The sequence below is a fragment of the Paroedura picta genome, chromosome 5 (genome assembly GCF_049243985.1).
Source record: "Paroedura picta isolate Pp20150507F chromosome 5, Ppicta_v3.0, whole genome shotgun sequence".
In the NCBI taxonomy this organism is placed as follows: Eukaryota; Metazoa; Chordata; class Lepidosauria; order Squamata; family Gekkonidae; genus Paroedura; species Paroedura picta.
In genome coordinates this window covers 104,711,829-104,732,778 of record NC_135373.1, presented here as the reverse complement: position 1 = coordinate 104,732,778, position 20,950 = coordinate 104,711,829, and the positions used below count along the sequence as shown (strand labels likewise).

At 43.4% G+C, this 20,950-nt stretch overlaps 1 protein-coding gene across 1 annotated transcript in view; it reads right to left on the bottom strand.

Annotated features, from left to right (window-relative positions):
* Positions 1–3,965: 3,965 nt before the first annotated feature.
* The window catches only part of LARGE1 (LARGE xylosyl- and glucuronyltransferase 1), a 351,225-nt gene continuing 334,240 nt past the window's right edge, over positions 3,966–20,950 (bottom strand). The window contains exons 13-15 of the mRNA XM_077339666.1: positions 20,672–20,818; positions 14,763–14,958; positions 3,966–6,689 (exon numbers count right to left, since the gene is read on the bottom strand). Of these exons, the coding sequence (XP_077195781.1) occupies positions 6,492–6,689; positions 14,763–14,958; positions 20,672–20,818 (541 nt within the window). The 3' untranslated portion in view covers positions 3,966–6,491. The remainder of the gene's footprint in view (positions 6,690–14,762; positions 14,959–20,671; positions 20,819–20,950) is intronic.

Sequence of the window (20,950 nt, the reverse complement as noted above, 5' to 3'; positions counted from 1 at the left end):
TCTTCCATGCAATGGATTTGACTGGTTTCTTAGCAGGAATATATATGAAAACTAATTATTCAAAGGGTGGAAGAGTAAATTACTGTCATGGTTTATTAAACACTAGCTAAGAGTTGGCAGAGTCAATTTTCAACATGGCCTGGAGCATGTTAGCTGCTGATTGCATATACTATCAGGGAAGTAATACAAAACTCTTCTGGTGACAAGAAATGAACTCTCTCATTGGTCAGTCAAGCAAGCGGCTGATGAAGGTGTCATAGGGTAGTCAAACTGCGGCCCTCCAGAGGTCCATGGAATACAATTCCCGTGAGCCCCTGCCTGCGTTTGCTGGCAGGGGCTCATGGGACCTGGAGTCCATGGACATTTGGAGGGCAGCAGTTAGACTACCCCTGTGTTAGAGGATAAAATATTAGAAGTAAAGTGGTTTAGTGGTTAAAAGTCATGTCCACATGGGTTATTTGCCATGGGTTCAATGATGGTGGGAAGGTTCTCCCCCCTTTTCAATTGTGGTACCTCCTGAAGCTCCCCCAGATTTGGAAAAGATCCTCCTAAAGGGAGGGCATGGCGGTGGCAACAATCAGACTAGAAATGCACTAGACTTGGGCTCAACTTTTCTTTCAGCCACAAAGCATACTGGGTGAATGAGGGTTGATTCTCAGTTTAACCCATCTCACCAGATTGCTGTCAGATTAAAGCGGTGGGAGGGAGGCATGTATATTCCCCTCCATTCCAGGAAAGATTCAAATGAGTATCCGTGTTGGTCTGAAGTAGCACAATAAAATCAGAGTCCAGTAGCACCTTTAAGACCAACAAAGATTTATTCAAGGCATGAGCTTTCGAGTGCAAGGTCTGACGCCTTGAATAAATCTTTGTTGGTCTTAAAGATGCTACTGGACTCTGATTTTATTATCCATTCCAGGAAGTACAGGGTAAAAATGCAGTACATTAGAGGAGCTTATTTTGCCTGCTAAAAGGGAGAAAAGGCAAAATACTGTTGATGTTTGTTGGAAGCAGTTTATTAGCTGCTGCTTAAATCTTAAACTGACTGACTATAGATGTGCCTCAGCCAAAGTGAAGCACTTTTAAATTCTATTGGGAAAACAAAGCACATGCTTAAATTTCCCATTAAAATTTGAAAGTGCTTCATGCCTTCAATGTACACAATGCAAGCCCCTAATAAAGCCTTTTTCAAGGGTTCTGAGTGGAGAGATCACTGAAGTTCATAAGTATCCAGGTCAGAGTACGAATGCATTGCACTTGTACTACCGGATGTATTATAAATTGAGTGCTGGAGCCCTTGAAATTCTTCTTCAGTTTACAATATGAGCTCAGATTCTGCTCATTCCCAGTCAGCAGCCAGGCCAGTTGGGTAACTTTGCAGCCCTGCAAATAGTTCTTTAATGCTAAGCATTTATCTCGATTAAATTGTTGATTGTGATGAATCATGTGATCAAGCCATCCAACCAGGCTTTTTGTTGGATCAGTTCTATCGCAAATGTTTAACTGGGTTGTTTTCCAGCTGGTCCTGGTATTGTTCCAAGATCAATTTACTTTGGCACAGGTGGTTGTAGATAAAACTTCCAAGTTGTTCTTCATGATGGTTGGCCCTGGAAATTACAAGCCCCAGGGGCAATACAATAAGATGCACGCATTCAACACCATCACGAAGCATTTCCTGACCACCTACAAATACCAAGTCAATTTAAGAGCCAGGCCAATCACGACGACACAAGTGGCAATCCAAGCTTTTAGAATACAACTACTCTTCACAGAATTTATATTCAATGCAATATCAATGATAAGTAAGAGTTTTCTTTAAAGGGGAGAAACCTGCCTTTCATCATTTGGGAATAGCTAGCTTTGGGTCCAATAGCACCCTAGAGACCAAGAATTTGGGGGTCATAAGCTTATACTCTCAGAAAGCTTATACTTAAAAACACACAAACAAACAAACAAAAAACGCTTGCAGATCTCCAAGGTGTACTGGACTAATATCTAGCTGTCCTGCCAGAGACCAAATTGCTACCCTCTTGCAATTTTTATTTGTGATTTAATTATTGTATAGATGAACAGTGGAGAGGTGAACATGACTCTGCTTCTGATCCCTCAGTCAGTGTTCTTCAACTATGACTATAAGCGCATCACCTTGCTAATGCTAACCGCATAAAGAGAGGGGTGGAGGATTGTTCCTAATAGTGCCGGCAGGCTGAGCCCCCTTTTCATAGGCTACTCATGAGAATGGGCCAGAGATGGGGTCTGTACAGCTTGGTGCAGTAATTAAGAGGAGCATGGTGGCCTCTAATCTGGAGAACCGGGTTTGATTTCCCCACTCTTCTGCATGCAGCTGGATGACTTTGGGCCAGTCCCAGTTCTCTGAGGACTCTCTCAGCCTCATCTACCTCACAAGGTGTCTGTTGTGAGGAGAAAAAGGGAAGGTGATTGGAAGTCACTCTGAGACTCCTTCATGGGGTAAAAAGTGGGGCACAAAACCCCTGAGCCCTTCTTCATTTGATCTGCATATTCTTTTATTTGAGAAAAGGCATTTTTGAAGCAAAATCTTCTTATTCTGGCAGGCTAAAGATTCCCCCCTCCTTGAACAGTCCTTTAGTGTTAATCTCCCTGATTAACTGAAACATGTCATCACCTAAATGGTTAATTCAGGCCCTGCTTATATAATTAAAGACTCTAATCCTCACCCACATTTCGCTGTGTTCAGCTGCCTGCACAAGGTGGTCAGAATGAGACAGATTTAGTTCTTGTTCAGTTTCTCACCAATGGTTCCTTTTCCCACACACATTCTATAATGCCCTGTTCTGAATGAAAATATATATACCTAATTCCAAACCCAATTCTGTGATAGATGCACAATCTATTTATCTGCCACGTGTCAGTGAAGGATGTAGGTTTTTCATTAGCACTTAAGGTCTGTCGATGCCACAGGGCCCTTTGAGCTTCATGGATCTGTCTGCAGGGAAGAGATGCAAATCTCAATTTATATGCTGAAGAAGAAGAAAGGAAACCTGAAACGTAACAGATATGCATTTAAAACTTGAATTAAACAGAAAATCCACCCAGGCTGACTTGGGAATGCAGCATTGCTTTCCTAAATACAGGCACATTATGCACAGACATCTTACTACTAATTGTCAAAGCAGGAAACCTTTGCCCTTGACTTTGGATTCTGTGCCTGCCTTATATACCATTCTTTTTCCTCCGGTGTATTTATTCTACAGCTAACATTTTTTAAATGCACTTTTCTAAATTGGGGTGAAATATCATTTTTGATGGGTATAGAGTTCTATCCAACATTTTTAAAAAATGTACTCAATTGCCCTATCACAGCTGCACCTTCCATTTAAATGCTCCTAGTTCAGGCTCTATGCACATGTTTTACTGTTAGTTCATTGAACGAAAAGGAACAGGATGTTGAAACTGATCCGACTTTTTTTGAAACTGACAAGCAGATGCAAAGTCCCATTTTCTAAGCTGCCAACCTCTAGAGCAGGGGTAGTCAACCTGTGGTCCTCCAGATGTTTATGGACTACAATTCCCTTGAGCCAGCAAACACTGGCAGGGGCTCATGGTAATTGTAGTCCATGGACATCTGGAGGACCACAGGTTGAATACCCCTGCTCTAGAGGATTTTTTGCTGTGCTATTGGCCACTACTATGCAATTTCATATTATTAAAGAACATGCTGAATGCATGGCAGAATCTACTGACACTGCCATTGCAAGCGTGACCACTGGCAATGTGTGTGTATGCATGTGCACCTGTGCAAAGTCAGCTGCAACTCCACCATGCTTTGGGCAAGTCTGCCAATTGCATGGGGGAGGAGTAACTCTGGACATCTTTTTGTCCTGTACCACTAAAAAAAAAAAAAAGAGGTGGGGAAGTAGTTTTGCAGATGCCCTAGAGCAGCTGCACAGTAACATTGATTTCCTGCAGTTATTTTCAAATTTGCTTGGTTTTTTCATTGTGACTCTCTAATGTGATCCTACACACTGCTCATGATTTTGGCAGGGTTTTGGGGCATGTCTTGTGCAAATTGCACTTCATCCTGCAAATAAAGCAATCCCGACCCTTAAATTTGGTGGTTTGCAGAAGGTCCATGTGGCTCAGCCGCTATCTTAATGTTAGGCTTCCAGATATTGGCAAAAATCACACCCACACACACTTGATCACTAAAACGTTAAAGGGAAAATGTTTTCAAAGCTTTAGGCTTCCCATCCCAGTGTGTCTCTCTTTACACCTCATGCCAATTTCATCCTGTGCTGACGTTCTCCCCCCCCCCCCTTTATTTTGTTTGCATGCAGCTCTGGGGATGCTGCTGTTTGCCACCTCCTCCTTTCAAATCAATACCACCGTGCAGCTTGTTTTATACTCCCCCCCCATTGTTTTTTTTAATTTTTAAAAATTCAGAGATCAGAGACTAGCAATAGTCTCATTCATGCTGCTTGTAAAAAAAAAGGGTAAGAATTTAAAAACGTATGGGGAAATGGAGCTTGTGCACTGATGAAAAAGGAGGATGGCAGAAGGTGCAGAGGAAACAGAACAACCTCCATGTGGGCGGGGGAGCATCCTTTCAGGGCAGCAGAAGGGCAGGGGAGGAATCTGAGGGAATCTGTATGCTTTTGAATTAACTTTGACTTGGAATGAAACAAGGGAAAAATTGACACAAAAACACCCTAAAAAAACCGAAGGAAACAGCGATCAGAAAGTGAACTGAGCACTGAAGGGAAGAAAATCAGTGTAGACTGACAAAGAAAACTTGATGGACATAAATGGTGAAAGTGAAGGGAAACACCTGCACGTAACACACCCTAGTCTTCACAAATTCAGCATGTAGTTCAGAACTTTCAGAATGTCATCACAATCCACTCCTGTTAGGTTAGAAGTGCTGATAAGGCAAAGGGGGCAAAATGAGGCAGCCAGTGGCTGGTAAAGAAACAAGACCAGTAAATACAGCGATTCATTTAGAATTTAAGCAGCGGCAAGACTCCTAGAGGGCTTAAGGGGAAGGAAGAGAGACATGTTTCTTGTTTATTCAAATCCTGCTCTCTCGATAACATTTGCAACCAAATACAAGTAGCCCCGAATCAGGGTAGTGCATTAAACCTCATCTCCTCCGTCCATGTAAACACAACATTAATACTGAAGAAATAAAGAAAATAATAAAATGTCCAGTGTCCGAATCTGTGTATTTTTTCCCCGTCTGTTCTCCTCCATGCCTATGCTTCGCCTGGGAACTGAACCAGCTCGCATTCAAGCCAACATGACCATGACTCCTCAGAAAACATTCTCTCTCCCCCCAACTCAAGCGGGGAGTTAATTCCTTTTAAAAGTTTTGTTCCTTTTTTTAAATAAAGTCCTTTATTGAAGTAGTTCTTAAGAGTCTGTAGTAGCACCTTGTTGCTACTGAGGCCTAGCGGTTGTGTTTCGGTTCCACGGTTGCTGCTGATGTCCAGATGTAACAGCCAAAGGGACAGAGGCCTTCACAGGTGGGTGTGCAGTGGAACAGCCAAGAGACTGTGATTCCCCCCGCCAAGAGAAAAACAAAATGACCTCTGAATGGCGAATACTAACCATCGACTTAAAAAAAAAATCCGACAATTTCCAATTTGGCCATTTGTTGCACTGGAGACATCTGAATGAATCTCTCAGGCAAAAGCAGAACTTAAACTGACAGGTGCTTCCAGTGCACAGTAAAAACAAAGATCTTCTTGGATGAATTGCAAGAGCTGGGGATGAACGTAAGTGCCAAAGGATGGGCTGGGCTGAAAAGGTGGGACATGACCAAAGGAAATGGCTGCGGTGGGGAGCCAGAGGAAAAGTGCGCCTTATTGTGGCAGTAACGAGAAACAAGCAAGTGAGGCCACTGAAATGCCTGCACCAGTAACACTGCATATGTTCCATGTATACTATGCCACAATATTCTGTATGTTAGGTGTGATTCCCCCTTCAAGGGACAGCCAAAATCTGGTTCATCCTGCTCTAGAATGCTCCCCTGTACGTGGTCAACAAAATATGGGGCTTAACCCCCCCCCCCCGACCTCACAGCCTGATGTTCTTTTAAATATTAAACAAAATGTGGAGTTATTTAGTGATGACATGAAAGCCTGTACTTCAGAAGATCCGTTTCTGCTGTGCAATTTTTAAGGACAAACATTCACCTCCCCCTCCCCCAGTCATGTCTACCACCCTGTAAGCAACCAATGGATGTGGGCACTGCTCTCTCCACCACTTGCTCACACTCGGTGGGCAATAAAAGCAAAGGCCTGGGAGTAGAGGACTGACGGTGGCTTGGGGGAACAGTCTGGAGACATCTTTTCCCGAATTCCTACTGTTAAAACTGTCTTTTTAAAAAAAAACCCACAAAAACAAAACAAAGGTGTCTCTCAGTTTCAGGCTAAAGAACTGCGCCACACGTTTTAAATGGCTCCTTCTTTCAGTCTTAGATTTTTTTTTTTTTTGCAACAGCCCCAGTGGTGCTAGCTATTGTTTTCTGCCGTGAGATATTTCAGTGCTGCAAAACCGTAGCGGCGTGACATATCCTGCTGAAACTCCTCCTTGAGGGTCTTGAGACAGATACGGTATTGCTTGTTGGAGCGGAATTTGGTAATGTCGAAGCTAGGAGCGTGCGGCATGTGAATCATGTAGGCGTTGGGCAGCACCGTGAATTCATACTCCTGAGGAAGGAAGAGACATTGGAAATGAAAGACACTGCTAAAGGCTGTTAAACAACCCTCCATTTCTCTGTGTGTCCAGACACACACACACACACTTGGTCTTGCCATAGCTACAGAGAACAACTTTAATGGCAGGTGCATTTCCTTGCTGTATTGCCACTGCCTTCCTCTTCAGTGGTTAATTCTAGCACATTTTTGTGGGGTGGCAGGCAACATGTTAGGCTTACAACAAACACAGTTAGGCTTACAACAAACACAGAGAGCCAGTTTGGTGTAGTGGTTAGGAGGGCAGACTTCTAATCTGGCATGCCGGGTTCGATTCTGCACTCCCCCACATGCAACCAGCTGGGTGACCTTGGGCTCGCCACAGCACTGATAAAACTGTTCTGACCGAGCAGTGATATCTCTCAGCCTCACCCCCCCCCACAGGGTGTCTGTTGTGGGGAGAGGAAAGGGAAGGCGACTGTAAGCTGCTTTGAGCCTCCTTCGGGTAGGGGAAAGCGGCATATAAGAACCAACTCTTCTTCTTCTTCATTACTGGTTGTTGTACTGGAAGCTGGACTGATGTTGTCTCTGAATCCAGGTATGGCTACAGTTTGCTATGACTGAAGGACACCAGCATATGATATGACATTTTGTAGGTGTGGATCGGATCCTTAAAGGAGTTGGCCCCCAAAAAATAAAAATTGAAAAACTTGCTTTAATAAAAAAATCTAACTCACCCCATAGATTAGAAACAAACACTGGTTAATTCATTCCATTTACTAATTTCTCCTTCTCTTGGTGGGATTGTGGCCTTTAACTACCAAAACCCTCCTGTTTATTCAACAGTGCTGCTGCTATAGCTCAGTAACTCCATCTTTTCCAGGAGCGCTTGTTTCTTTCCATTTACTAGTGTATCTTATGGAGATAAACCCTTGGGGGCACTTCTGGTGAAACAAACCCTTTTCCCAGAACAATCTGATTTCTAGATGACTCAGGCTACATTGGAAATATTGCAAATTAGGACCCTCTTCTAAGGCCAAGAACACTACTGGAACATTTAGGAGGGCAGCCTTCATTCTCATCTGCAAAACACTCCTCTCACAGCAGGGTGTGATTAGTTTCACATGGGAGACTTTCAGTTCTGTTTTCCTAGACTTCATGAACTAATGCTTTTTTACATGTACACAGATGAGTTCTGAAGGAACCTCATTACTCCAGTAAGAAACCTGCAAAGATACATCAATGGAACACGTAGTGTGAATTATCAGGTGAACATCCAAAACAAATCCAGGATAAATTTTACATTATCTATGACACAGGGACACTGGAGGATCTCCTTTCATTGTAAGAGGACAGTTAACATTGTACAAACAAATTGCAGGACCTTACAGACAGCAGGAGTGTGAAACAAGATGGCATATTTACAGGGAAGATAAAAATTGTCCTTCTCTAATAGCAAACAATCACCCAGGCTGGCAGAGTTCTGAAACAGCTGGGGAACAGAAGGAAAGATGGTGTAGAAATGAAACAAATCAGGTTTGGAGTTTTTGAAGTCACAGTGACTAAAAGACCCAAAATCCAAGAGCATTATCAGTCAATTAGATCCCTTGTCACTAGATCAAGAAGTGCCTTGTCTCTTCTGACTTCTTCATTCTTTATGTTTCAATATGAAAAGTTCTGCCTGGGATTTTTCCCTCACTGGATGCAATACAATCCTTAGCAATACGATACAGACTGATAAAATGAGCTATGTTTGGTTGGATTAAGCGCCATTGTGATATCTGAATACTTTCTTCTAGGGGTTTAATAGTGCCCAGAAAAGAAAGTCAAAGCAAAAACAAAGGCCACTGGCTGAAGTCAAAAGTTAAAAAAAACCCTTAGAGTTCCAGAAATATTGCTGGTGTTATAATCCAGTCGGGGGGAAAGGTAGGCTATGTAGAAAATATTAATTTTTGTTTTCTAAGAGCACACCAAACATTAATTAAAACATCCCAAAATTACTTCAGCACATAAGTCTGCTGTCATCTCTGACATCTCCATTACCCAGAATGCCACATGGTTCAGTCATCCTTATCCATTGTTGTTCCTCTATATATTTCTGAAACAGCCTAGGGGGTGGGACATGTCCAGCTGTCCAAGCTGGAATAGGGCCAATCAGGGTGCAGCCAGCTTTGCCCTTATTGGCCCTCCCCCTGCAGCTCCTGCCCTTCTGCCCTGGACTCTAGCCTCTTTGCTCTCAGATGCCTCAGTGCCTGAAGCCAGCAGCAGGTGAGAGGGCCCTGGGCAAACGGTCGTGGTGGGCTTGCTAACGAGGACCTCCTGGTCTGCTGCCTGCCTGCTAAGGAGCACTGTCTCGGCCCTGCTAACGAGCTGCCCAGCCCCTGCCTACCCCACTTGATATGGCTGCGAGCTGCAGCCCAAAACCACCTTAAGCTGCCTGGCCAGGGAAGGAAGACCCTTTCAGGGTCCGTTCTTAGGAACGGGCTTTGAAGCTAGTATAAACAATAAAACATAAGACTGACTTCTTCCCTCTTACAACAGTGAAAATTTAGTCAGCATTTGAAGATAAGAAATTGTCTTATACCTTAAGAGCACAGTTCTTCTTCTAACCCAGTATACTCTGGCTGTTCCATGTCTGGCATTGATCTGTCAAGTGCTACCATTTAACTTCAGATGCCACAGATTAAACTTGATTTCTGCTGCATGCAGACCACGTGCTTTACCACTGGGCTACAGCCTCTTCTAACGTACTGCAACCTAGCCCTATTTTTTCAAAGATTATGCTGCTTAATTCCTTGTTTTCTTACTGATCTAAGGAATCCAAAATCATTTAACCTCTGTGCTGCTTTTATCTAGCTAACAGACTGATATATTGTTGTTTGTTTCCCTTCAAATATTTCAGTTAATTTAATAAAACCGGAGTACAGATTCTCTGTGTTGGAACTGCAGTCAGCAAGTAATTTGGTGAAGTCAGCCTTGAAAGCCTGTTGTTAAGCTGTGTAAGCAGCTGAGCTGTACCTGTGTGCTCATCAAGAGGTGCAGTGGTCACAGGTGAGGTTGCACTGGGGATTCCTTTGTTTAAGGTGGGCTCCTTCCCACTTCTTCTTTTTTTCAAGAAGAGGAGATCACGGTGTGTGCTTTGCTGAAGCAAGGAGCAGTGTCATCCATTAAGACTCTCCAGTGAGGTTTGTCTGCCTGCAGCCTAGCCGCAAGAGGTTTGAAGTGTGCTGTTTTTGTAACTATCTTTTAAGTTTTTGTACTCTGCTTCAGTAAGGAGACTGAAGCAGGGCCTATTTTGCACACATTGGATAATGCAGTTTCAAGGTGCTTTTGCAGCTGATTTTCCTCTGCAGGATAATCTAATTCTAAGTTGCATTGAAAGTGCATTATCCAATGTGTGCAGAATGGGCCCAGATGAATATGATATAGTTCTGTAATGATTATCTCTCTTTTAAACCTGAAAGCACCGTGAGACTATGAGTCTGTGCCTGGATCTGTGCTGCATCCACAAAGGTAACCAATAACTGCATTCATTCCAAATGCTTTGTTAGTCTGCAGCTCTACTTTTTTGGAGGGACCTTGGACCGAGATTAGTCCAAATATCCCAACGCTCTGCTACTTCACTACCATCTCGCTAGGAATCCTGACTAAGTAAATTCCCTTTCCTTTAGAGTAGTGATCCTCAACCTGTGGGCCGTGGACCACATGTGGTCCTTCGACTAATTGGAGGTGGGCCCCGAAGGACGCCTTCTCCCCCCCCCAGCCCTTTACAACACACTTCATTGTTGTGGCGTGTCTGTATCTTATTTTGAAGGAATGTTTAAACATTACCATAGCTATCAGAGAGCACTAGGGCACTGGTTGAGAGTAGAGGAGTAAACTACCCCCCCACTGGGCCTCAGTAAAAGGCGTTGAGTGGTCCCCGGCGATAAAAAGGTTGGGGACTACTGCTTTAGAGGGCTTACCCTATCACACATAGGAAGGTGGGTATCTTGGAGGTTTACCATACTTCAGTAGACCATACAGTTCACATTTCAGAAACCAACAGGTTATTAGCACAAGGATCCAAAACAGTCAGTGGATATGACTGTTTCATTTGGATCTGGAAACTATGCCGAGAAACTTACAATGACCCCTGAGAAAGACTTTTATCTTTAAAAGTGCTGGGCTTTCCTTTTTGAAGAATAAATGCCTCTTTCTGCAAACACAGTACAGTTTCTATTTTTAAGCCTCTGTTGCATTACGGCAAGCCTCAGAACACCAGCCTCCTGACAAGCACTGACTCGTTCATGATTGTTGGTGCCTTTTCTGGCATGAAGCAAATTTCCAGTTGCTTTCTGTAGGAACAGTGAATTAAAGCAGCTTATCAATGACCTAAGGAATCCCAAGGCTTTGAAGGGCAAGTGATCCGAGTCATACATTGTCTGAGGTCACATTAAAGGATCTTGAGGTCCCAGGCTCTGTCTGGTTTGTGATCATCCTACCGGGCAACCTTTATCACCTCTCTTCTTTGATAAAAAGAACCCTTCAGATACATGGCTTGACATTTTGACGGGATTTGGAATTTTGAGTGGATGTATAAATGAGGTTAAAAATGAAAAGTCTGATAAGACAAGATGAGAAACAACTTGAATCTGCTGTTGTTTGCCATGTTTGTATCAGCCATGTTGAAAAAGCTGAGAGAGTAGGAGGAGGCACCACGGCTCAATGGCAGAATACAGAAGGCCAAAGACAACTTCAGTGAAAAGATTGAATTGAAAAATTCTGCTTGAGCCCCTGGGCAGCTGCTGCCAATCAGAGTTGACAATATGGACCTTAACAGACTCAGGTTTTAGCTCCCATAGTGGGGAGAAAATATGTGTGTGTCTGAGAAGAAGATGGGGGAATACAGGTGGAGAGATTGCCTGAGAAGGAGGGTGGACAGAAGGGGGAGACTGAGAAGGGGTGGGAGGAAGAGGGGAGTGGGTAAGGGAAAATTGATATATAGGGGGTGGGGGCAGAAAGAGAGGGGAAATACTGATGGAGTGGGAAAGGAAGCAAAAGCAGGTGGGATGCCCCCTCCCAGATAACTTCTTTGGGGGCTTTCTTATAGTTGGCCAAATCTGAGGATACTTAAATCCAGTGAATGGAGCTGTGAATAGACAAGGCATATTTCCCTATAAACTGGAATAAAACACAGAAGGAGCGAATAAGGCAGGGAAAGGAGGTCAGGAGGAGGGGCAGCCAGGAGGAGGGACAGGGACTATGGGGTGGCCAGGAGGAGGAACAGGGGAAATAAGGTGAAAGGGATATACATGGGAATGTTTTGTGCCCCTCCAGGTCCTACCATACAGTAGCCCAGCTGCTGATGCTGCACAATTGGACCACAGTTTTCTTAAGCAGAGGTTGCTAGGATGCGGAGCTGAATACAGAGGGGTAGATAGAAGGGGAAGAAGAGGAGGAAACAGGAAGAGAGGCTATGGGGGCATTCAGGAAGGGAAAAAGGGAATAGTGGTTAAGGGCTCCTGTTTGTACTTTCCAGTTACAATTAATTGACATTTATCAGCTTGTTCTCCTTGTGTGTCAACTTTTGACCCGATTCTCGGTGTTGTATTGTCCAGTGGGGTTGGAGAAAAAAAAGCAGATACTGTGGCAAAGTAACATGGATAATAATATACAGGGAATTGTGTCTTTGCTTCCTGTCTGTATGTTCTGTGTCATGAGTGACAGTTTTTTTTAAGCACATATATTAGACAAGGGCTGATTCTGTACTTTGGTTTTTCCATTCTGAAACCTGCTGAATTCAGATTTATGTGAACTCAGGTATTCCTCTACCCCCCCCCCCCTCCAATTGAAACAGAAAGTGTCTGCACTTGATTGGGGAAGCTCAGAATGGGAGGGATGCCAAGTGCAGCAGAAGTCTCTTTCTTTTCTTGAAGGGGGGGATGGGGGAGAGAATTGGAGACAGCAGAGGAGGAGGAAATGAGGCAAATCTCTGCTGTGAGAAGTTAGGGCTTCTGGAGTGCAGTCACTTTAAGACAAGTCTTGCAACTGGGAACCAGGAAGTATTTGAACAGAAGCCCTGGCCAATCAGGGAAGACAAGGCATGGAGAAGGGAGTTTATTTGAACAAAGCAGGAATCTGCACACTTCCTGATGCCAATTTTTCAACTATTGAGGGTGATATCCACTTCTGGATATCGCAGGGGAAAGGTAGGGTCACTCCGGATCAATCATGCATGTTGCAGAGAGAAAATTAAGGCGCTCAAAAACAAAATGGAACTCTAATTTAGTGTAGATTGCAGGGAGTGGGTAAAAAGCCCCTAGGTCTCATTAGTGTAGTGAGAGCTGCTTTTCTACTTGATCAGGGATGTGGATCAAGAAATCCCAAATAGTCACAAAGGCTGTCTCCTAATTACTTTTTCCTGATTAGTGAGCACCTGAACTTGGCTCAGGGATGTTGGATATTATGACCAGATATAATCTGATATTTCCTGTATCAAACTGGATTGGGAATATCCACTGCAGTGAAAGGCTTTCCCAATAGTTCTCGATTCTGCTATTTTCCTCTTGCTAAATACTGGACACATCCACTATCAGTTTGAGAGGCCTTTCACTGCTTGTCCATAGCTGGCACAATAGCCTTTTAAACTTTAAAGGACCATTATTTTTAGTGTGAAGACCTGGCCTCAAAACTCTGAAAGCCAAGTTTACTCAACACTGAAAATAATATGCTGTGTGCTTTAAATAATGGCCAACTGCCCATTGAAAATAATGCTCCTTTAAACATTTAGTGTTTGGGTTGTCTCTCCCTTCTTCCTTGCAGTTTCTGCTCTCTGAAAGGGAGTGGGGAGGGGGAGCCTGCATCTACTATCTGCCCTGGCCACTGTAAATAACGACCCTTTAAAGTTTAAGGAGACATTCTTTTCAACAGGCAGGAGATTTGGCCTCTGAATTTGGAGGCCAATTCTATCTCCCACTGTATATCCCCCTTCCATTGAAAAGAATGGCCCCCGGAGTGCCACATCTGGCACCACTACAAATTATTTAGTGTCCCACAGCTGTCTAGTGCGGCTTTTAAAATTAAAGGACAATTGTTGGGGGGGGGTAGAATTGGCCTCTGAGATTTGTCAAGTATTCCTATTCAAAATAATGTCAGTTTAAAGGATTGATGAGCCATGGACCAGTTGGGAGACTGGGGAGCTTTCGTCTCTGCTCTTGCTGTCACTTGGAAAGGATGCATGTGAAATTATTGGGGGGTTTCTTGGGGCGATAGTCTGGAAGGTCAATACTGTTCCAATATCTCCAAAATGATAACACTAATCCTGACATTTAATTAAAATTGTAATATCCTTCCAGACTTCCCAACAGAGAATTAGAGCAATAATGAAGATACATTTTGGAGCAACTTTTTCACCACCCATGAAAGAAGATCCTCCAGTTCTGGTGGTCTTTTAGGGACGTAAAGGAATGAGAAAAGCAAATTTCTCAAAAGATGGCTTTTTTTGTATAGCGGGTGTTCTGTCCATTAATACAACGTGTGCCGAAAATCAAACCTGGATAAAATGCAGCACTATACTACTTTGGGGGAAAAAAAACACTTTGCTACACTGCTGATGAAGTCCAGAATACATCACTTGCTGGAGTGTGCTATTTCAGCCTTTGGGAGGAATCAGAATGTTCCCCCCAGTTAAAAAAAAAATCCACACACATGTACAAAACCGTGTAGCAGATGGGTATAGCCTGAAAAGAACTGAGCAGTCATCCAGTCAGCGTTCTGAATGTTACTGAAGTGAGAAGAGACTTGGCTATATCTTCACACAACATCTGCAAGCAGAGCTGCTTTATAACTGGAAGCCAACAGGAACAAGCGATAAGTAGAGATTGCAGTCAGTCTCTTGTTAACAGCAATGCCTTTTTAGGTGTGACAGTCATAGCTCTTCCTTTTATTTTCAGAGAATTCTAAGCAGAGAATTCCAAGCTTTTCCCAGCTAATGATCATAGAGTATGGGGGTGGCTGTGGATGTCTTAAGCACTCTGTATAAATACGATACTGGAACAGGGCCCCCGGGAAGAGAGACAAACATCATGCAAACACCTTCCTCCTTACCTGTGCATCCAGTTCCATGATGTGGGCTACTTTGTTCCATCCGAATCCAACAAACCTTCGGTCATACTCTGGGCAGTCCCGCCTTACCACGACATATGGCTCAAAGTCGGCTTCCCACTCAACTCGGTATGGTGTGGTAGCTGTTCGCCACTTGGCAAAGTTTGTTGGTGCATGCCCTTTTGTCCAGACGTGATACCTTGAACAGAAAGCAGAAGTCATTGGCTGGAAGAAGAAGGGGTAAAACGTGAAAGCCACTTGCTATGTTATTGCCAGTGGAATATGTGATGACCAGAGCCATTAGTTCTCTGGCTTACATGGATTTTCAGACAGCATACAATGGAGAGCTGAATGTTTTCTGTAATTATAGTATGGTGCTTTTATCAGAAAGGATGTCCATGATTGATTAGGAAAGAAATAATGGCATAGTATTCTTACGACTATGACACTTCAGGTTTTAAAAGGAGTGCCAAGACTATAATATAGCTAAAATGTTGCCTTGCAAAGTAAAACTTTGGAAAATGAGCTCAGCAATGCTTCCAGGAACGATAATGGCTTATTATTTTTTTAATTCTGGAGCTTGTTTTGAAGGCATGCAGAATTCTGAAGTGGGGCTTCTTTGTTATTACAGTGGAAATCAGATCAATAAGTGCATAAAGTAAAGGCCGAGATAAATACTTTCAGAGCCACTGCAGCTATCATTTTGTTGCCATATGCTCCTCTACACAATTCCATCTGAAACAATCAATTCAATTTACAGGAAAGGACCTTTTTATATTTTGTTAATCTTATTCATGTCACAGCAGAGCCTATCTTAGCACAGCTTGGGCTCACCCCATTAAGACAGCGATCGATAATCCTCTCTTGCATTTATGTCCCTCGTGCCATCCAGAAATCACTGACAGGGGCTCTTGCCACATGTCAATTGATTCAGCCAAGAAACAAATATATAACATGCATTACAGGGTGTTGAAATATTTAACGCCAGAGCCAGTGTAACCAAGTGGACAATGTTATACTCATAAACACACAGGATACCTTTGTGCCAATTCTCAGATTACCCATGAATCCTCCAGAGGTGCTGAACCCAAACAGAGATTCAGTATATAGAACCTTGGTGTCACATGATTCATTTGTACATTCATGTCCCCATAAATCCCCATAACTTGCAGCCAATCCTCTATAAATACATCTAATCTCCTTTTAATGCCATCTTACACATATAGCTATCACTACGTCCAATGCCTGTAGATTCCACAATGTACTTATTCCCTGAGTAACAAAGTTCATATAGCTTATCAACTTCAATGGGTGCCCCCAACTGCTACTACCATAGGAGGTGGAGAAAGAGCTTTCTCTATCCACTTTCCCCATCTCATGCATGAATTTAGAAATCTAACATGTTACCCTTAGCCATCTTCTTCTAGACAGAGAAGACCCAAACTCTTTGGTACTACTTTACAGGAAACATGTTCTAACCACTTGTTCATCATTGGTACTTTCCCCCTGCAACAGGAATTGGTATTTTTCTCTGCAACAGCAACTATAGCTGCACACTGGTGGTAACTGGATATTATATTCTTGTTATGCACACGTACTTAGAACTATGGAAAACCTTCTATGGAATGTGCAAAATGACCCACTGGATGGCTCCCCTCCATCAGCCTTGGTGCCTAAACTGTAACATGACAATAATGCTGACCTTCCTCAGAGGTTTACTGCAGCAATGACATTTGCCAAGTGCTCAAAGGGACAGACCACACCTGGAGTACAGTGTGCAGTTCTGGAGGCCTCACTTCAAAAAGGATGTGGACAAACCTGAGAAGGTGCAGAGGAGACCAATGAGGATGACCCCTTTGAGGAAAGGCTGAGAGACTTGGGAATGTTCAGCCTGGAGAAGAGGAGGTTGAGAGGGGACACGACTGCTCTCTTTAAGTATCTGAAAGGTTGTAACTTGGAGAAGTACAGAGAGCTGATCCTGTTGGCGGCAGAGGATAGGACCTGCAGTAATGGGTTTAAACTACGTGCAGAATGGTATCAGCTAGATGTCAGGAACATTTTTTTCCACAGTTCAGTGGTGGAATCGGCTGCCTAAGGAGCTGGTGAGCCCCCCCTCACTGGTGGTCTTTAAGCAGTGGCTGGACAGATAATTATCATGGATGCTTTAGGCTGATCCTGCCCTGAGCAGGGGGTTGGACTAGATAGCCTGCATTCTATGATTTTATGAAAAGAGGTAAAATTGGCAGGGTGCAGATTCTTCTATGATTTTTATGAAAAGAGGTAAAATTGGGAGGGTGTAGCGGAGGTCAACAAGGATAATCCAGGGCTGGGGACCAAGCCCTATGAGGAAAGTCTGAGGGACTTGGGAATGTTCAATAAATCTGATCTTGGTAATCTTGCATGATACTAAACCCACAATGCAGACGCACCTTATTTTTCATTAGGAAAGACCTTATGCTCAATATATCCAGGCCATATTTGCTGGGTGGGTAGGGGGAGGAAAGATTTTACAATTGAGAACTACTTTGTATTTCTCAACTGGCCAAAGTCAGGAAAGGTCACAGTTTTGGGAACAAGGTGACAAAAAGCAATTTCACTGAGGGAGAGATACCAATCTAGTCCTGGTGAGATGATTTGGGAGTCTGGGGGCTTGATCAGCAATCACTGTCACAACAGGCCTTGCCCATCTACCTGGCCTCCCTGCTAACTAAAGACTTATTAAAACACCTTGGAATGGAAGTGGGAATGGGCAGCTGCTGTGGAGAACTAGAAGGTATTACATGGGGCAAAGAAAGTGTGTGAATTGAACTGTGTGAAGATGAGAATCCCCTATCAGCCCCCCCTCCTGAATCTTGGTACTCTGTTGTTAATCAGAAAAAGGCAAATCTCTAGCCGGGAGCTAGTGCTACGCAAGTAGAAAATGTGATTGATGATGGATCATAAAAGAGAGGTCAACCCTCAGAGGCTTTATTACCCAACAGATCTACCTTTTACTATAAAAGAGCCAGTTGTTTTCTTAATTAAAACATCTTAATCATTGCATTAAGAAATACCCTGCAATGGTGGAATAGTTTTGCATCATGTTCTCTCTTTTGGTAAGGATGTTCCCACCCCCATCCCCTCTTCTCTGCTATTTGGTTTGGCCTTTCTGCTTGTCTGCAAGTAAAAGCCATGTAAGACGGGAGCAAGGCACCAAATACAGAGGGCGAGCAGTCCTCGTCTGTTTGTTATTGAAAACTGTGTAGCAGAGGTGCTGGTGGACTCCATGACATGTATTTATGGTCAGCCTCCATAAATTAAAGTGACAACAAGAGTGGTTTCCTTCAGATTTCTGAGAAACAATTTCCTCTGCACTTCAGGGGCACTTTTAAGAATGCTTCATTGCTTTTCATATTACTGGAAAAACGAGAAGTGGCATCATTCCTGTGGGTGCCTTCTTCCCGGTGGGGGGTCTGAATGACTGCTCTGCAGACAGCGGATTATTGCCTCTAAGAAAGAAATGTTCAGAGTCTGTGCATGTGGGATATACATCCAGTACTCTGTACTGAAGATGGGGCAAGTTGGAAGTCTGAACCTGCAATGCACAGTGTTTGTGAGGGGGAAATCTGAATCCAACCAACTGGGGTGTTGAGAAAGGCCATACTCTACTGTGCACTTCATCCTTCCTTATTAGGGGGGCTGACCTCATCATAGCCCCATCCCAGGGCTATCAGAGAGCACACTCCAAGTCACTTATGCATCACAGGTGGCTGGAAGTGGTTTCCAATTACCTCATGCTGGGTGTTCTCCTTGTCCCTTTTGTTCAGAGCCCTTCTGGGAACAATCTGTAGGCTGGAGTCTTAAGCTCAGGGAATGCCTCCTTTAAGCACCTCTTCCCCTCCGGTGGAGAGGGAAGGAGGAAGAACAAGAGCACAGGTACTGGAGCAGGCTCTGGTTTGCTGTTAGCTCTGCTCCCAACAATCAACTGCCCATGATATGGTTGGCGGGGTCCTTATATCTCCACTGTGGTGGTGTCAATATAGGGTCCAGCTCATCACATCAGATTCAGTTGCTGCTGATCCAGGAGGAAGTGCATCAGCAGCAACCAGATGTGATGTCACCAGTAGGGCCACTCCCAGTTGGACTGGCACACCTGTTGCAGCGAGCGTCTCAGTCACCCTGTCACAGTGTGTACACCACCACAAACTCCGCGAGGACCTGGTAGGATAAAGATGTCACAGATTAAAGATGGGATTGCATCACACCAACATGGGTAATCAAGCTTCTTGGTGTGTGCATATTTTATATCTTGCTGCCGTGTCTCATCAAGAGTTGGTCACCTCAAAATTATTCCAGTGCGTGACACACCAAAGCTCAGAATCAGGCTCACAAGGTTTAATGGCGAGAATAACTGTCAAGATAAAATTGTGCTAGTAGACTGCTTTGATTCTGGGCTCAGCATTCCTGTTTGTGAAGGAGAAAAGGCAACCGCGGGGAAACCGTTTAGTGATACTTCCAGGGCATGTCATCTAAAAGGAATGGTCTTGGAGGACTAAGGGGTCATGTCCTGATCTACTCTCGATGTGATCTGGATTAATTGTCTCTGGCCATCTCTTAGCTGCAAGCATGACACTAGGTCTTGAAAGAAACAAGAGCCTGTCACTTTCCACTTAAGGTAGAAGATCTCAGGGGGCTTACAGGAAGGGCAGTGGTATTCTCAGAAGCAGTCACTGATCCATTTATGCTCTACAATCTCCTACTGGCTCAAAAGGAATAAAGCTCATCTTGCAGAGCAACATGTGAGACAAGGAGGACGAATGACTTACCCACAGCTGCTGTAATTTTAAATAGTTCTCTGTACTGTCTCACATAGGAAAGGACAATGTACCAACTATACTACTGAAAAAGTAATTAACTAGAATAAAAAGTAGTAAGGTTTAAACAAGATTTACTCAGTAGGAAGGCACAGAGCAGACCACAGTGCACTCTTTAGCTAAGGAGTATTTAATTTCCTGATGGAACTCAAACGTTTCATACTGTAGTACTGAAAAATATAAGTATCTCGAGGAAACACTCAGTGAATGTCTTATTTAAAGAGGAAATTGTTGTAATAAACATGAACTGACTCAGCTGCTGACTGCCTGTATGTTTACAGAAGGGTTGTAAAATAAGAGCATAAGAATCAGAATCCCTCGGAGCTAGAAGAGACCACAAAAGGTTATCCAGTCCAGCTGCCCACCTTCTCAGGGACTTAAAAATCACACACTCCTGACAGCTGCTGATCCAGTCTCCTCCGATAAACTTCCAACGGAGACTCCACCACTCTCAGAAAAGCATACTCCACCTACAGGCAGACCTCACCATCAGAAAATGCTTTCCAATATTTAAGTAGAACCTTCTTTCCTTTAATTTGAATCCATTGCTTCTAGTCTCTAAAGCTGCAGTAGACAAGTTGGCCCCCTCTTCAGCATGTCTACCTTTTACATAATGTGAGTCCAAAGGCACCTTTAAGACCAACAAAGTTTTATTCAAGGTGTTTCTTTCATGTGCAAGCACGCTTCCTCAGACAATGGAGTACAGATATAAGGAGAGTAAATGAGTAGTGAATTAGTAAACAGCGGCACAGCAGAGATGGATGGGACTAGCAACAAGTTTATTTTAATTACCTTTTCCCACAACTGGAAAAGCATTTGCCATTAATCACTAACCTTAACATTCTTATATCCCCTATGTTTTTTGTGAACAGGAATTGAACCCAAAGGAGAGGTTTTGTTATTCTAGCAAGGAACTACCCAATCTTCATCATCATGCAACATATTTTTGTGACGCTGATTACTAATTTACTCTCTCCTTATATCTGTACTCATTCTCCCCTGAAACAGAATGGGATAATTATTATTTTTTACAAAAACAACAAAACTGCAGTGAAGTACCTGAATGTGAAGAGAGTTCCCATGTCCAACATAGACAACAGCTCTGCTTTTGACTTAGGAAAAGAGAGGCGATAGCGGAGGGTCTCAAAGGCAGGGACAATGAGAGCCTTTTTTGTATTGGCCAAGTCCAGCTGGACAACAGATTTCCTGGCAGGGGGGAGAAACCAGAGTACAAGATCAGTACAAACTTACATTTCTCAAAAGTAACTAAATTTAGCCCCACATGTTCAAATTCCCAGTGGGGATACTGTTTTTTTCCCCCTTCAAAATTCCTAATCC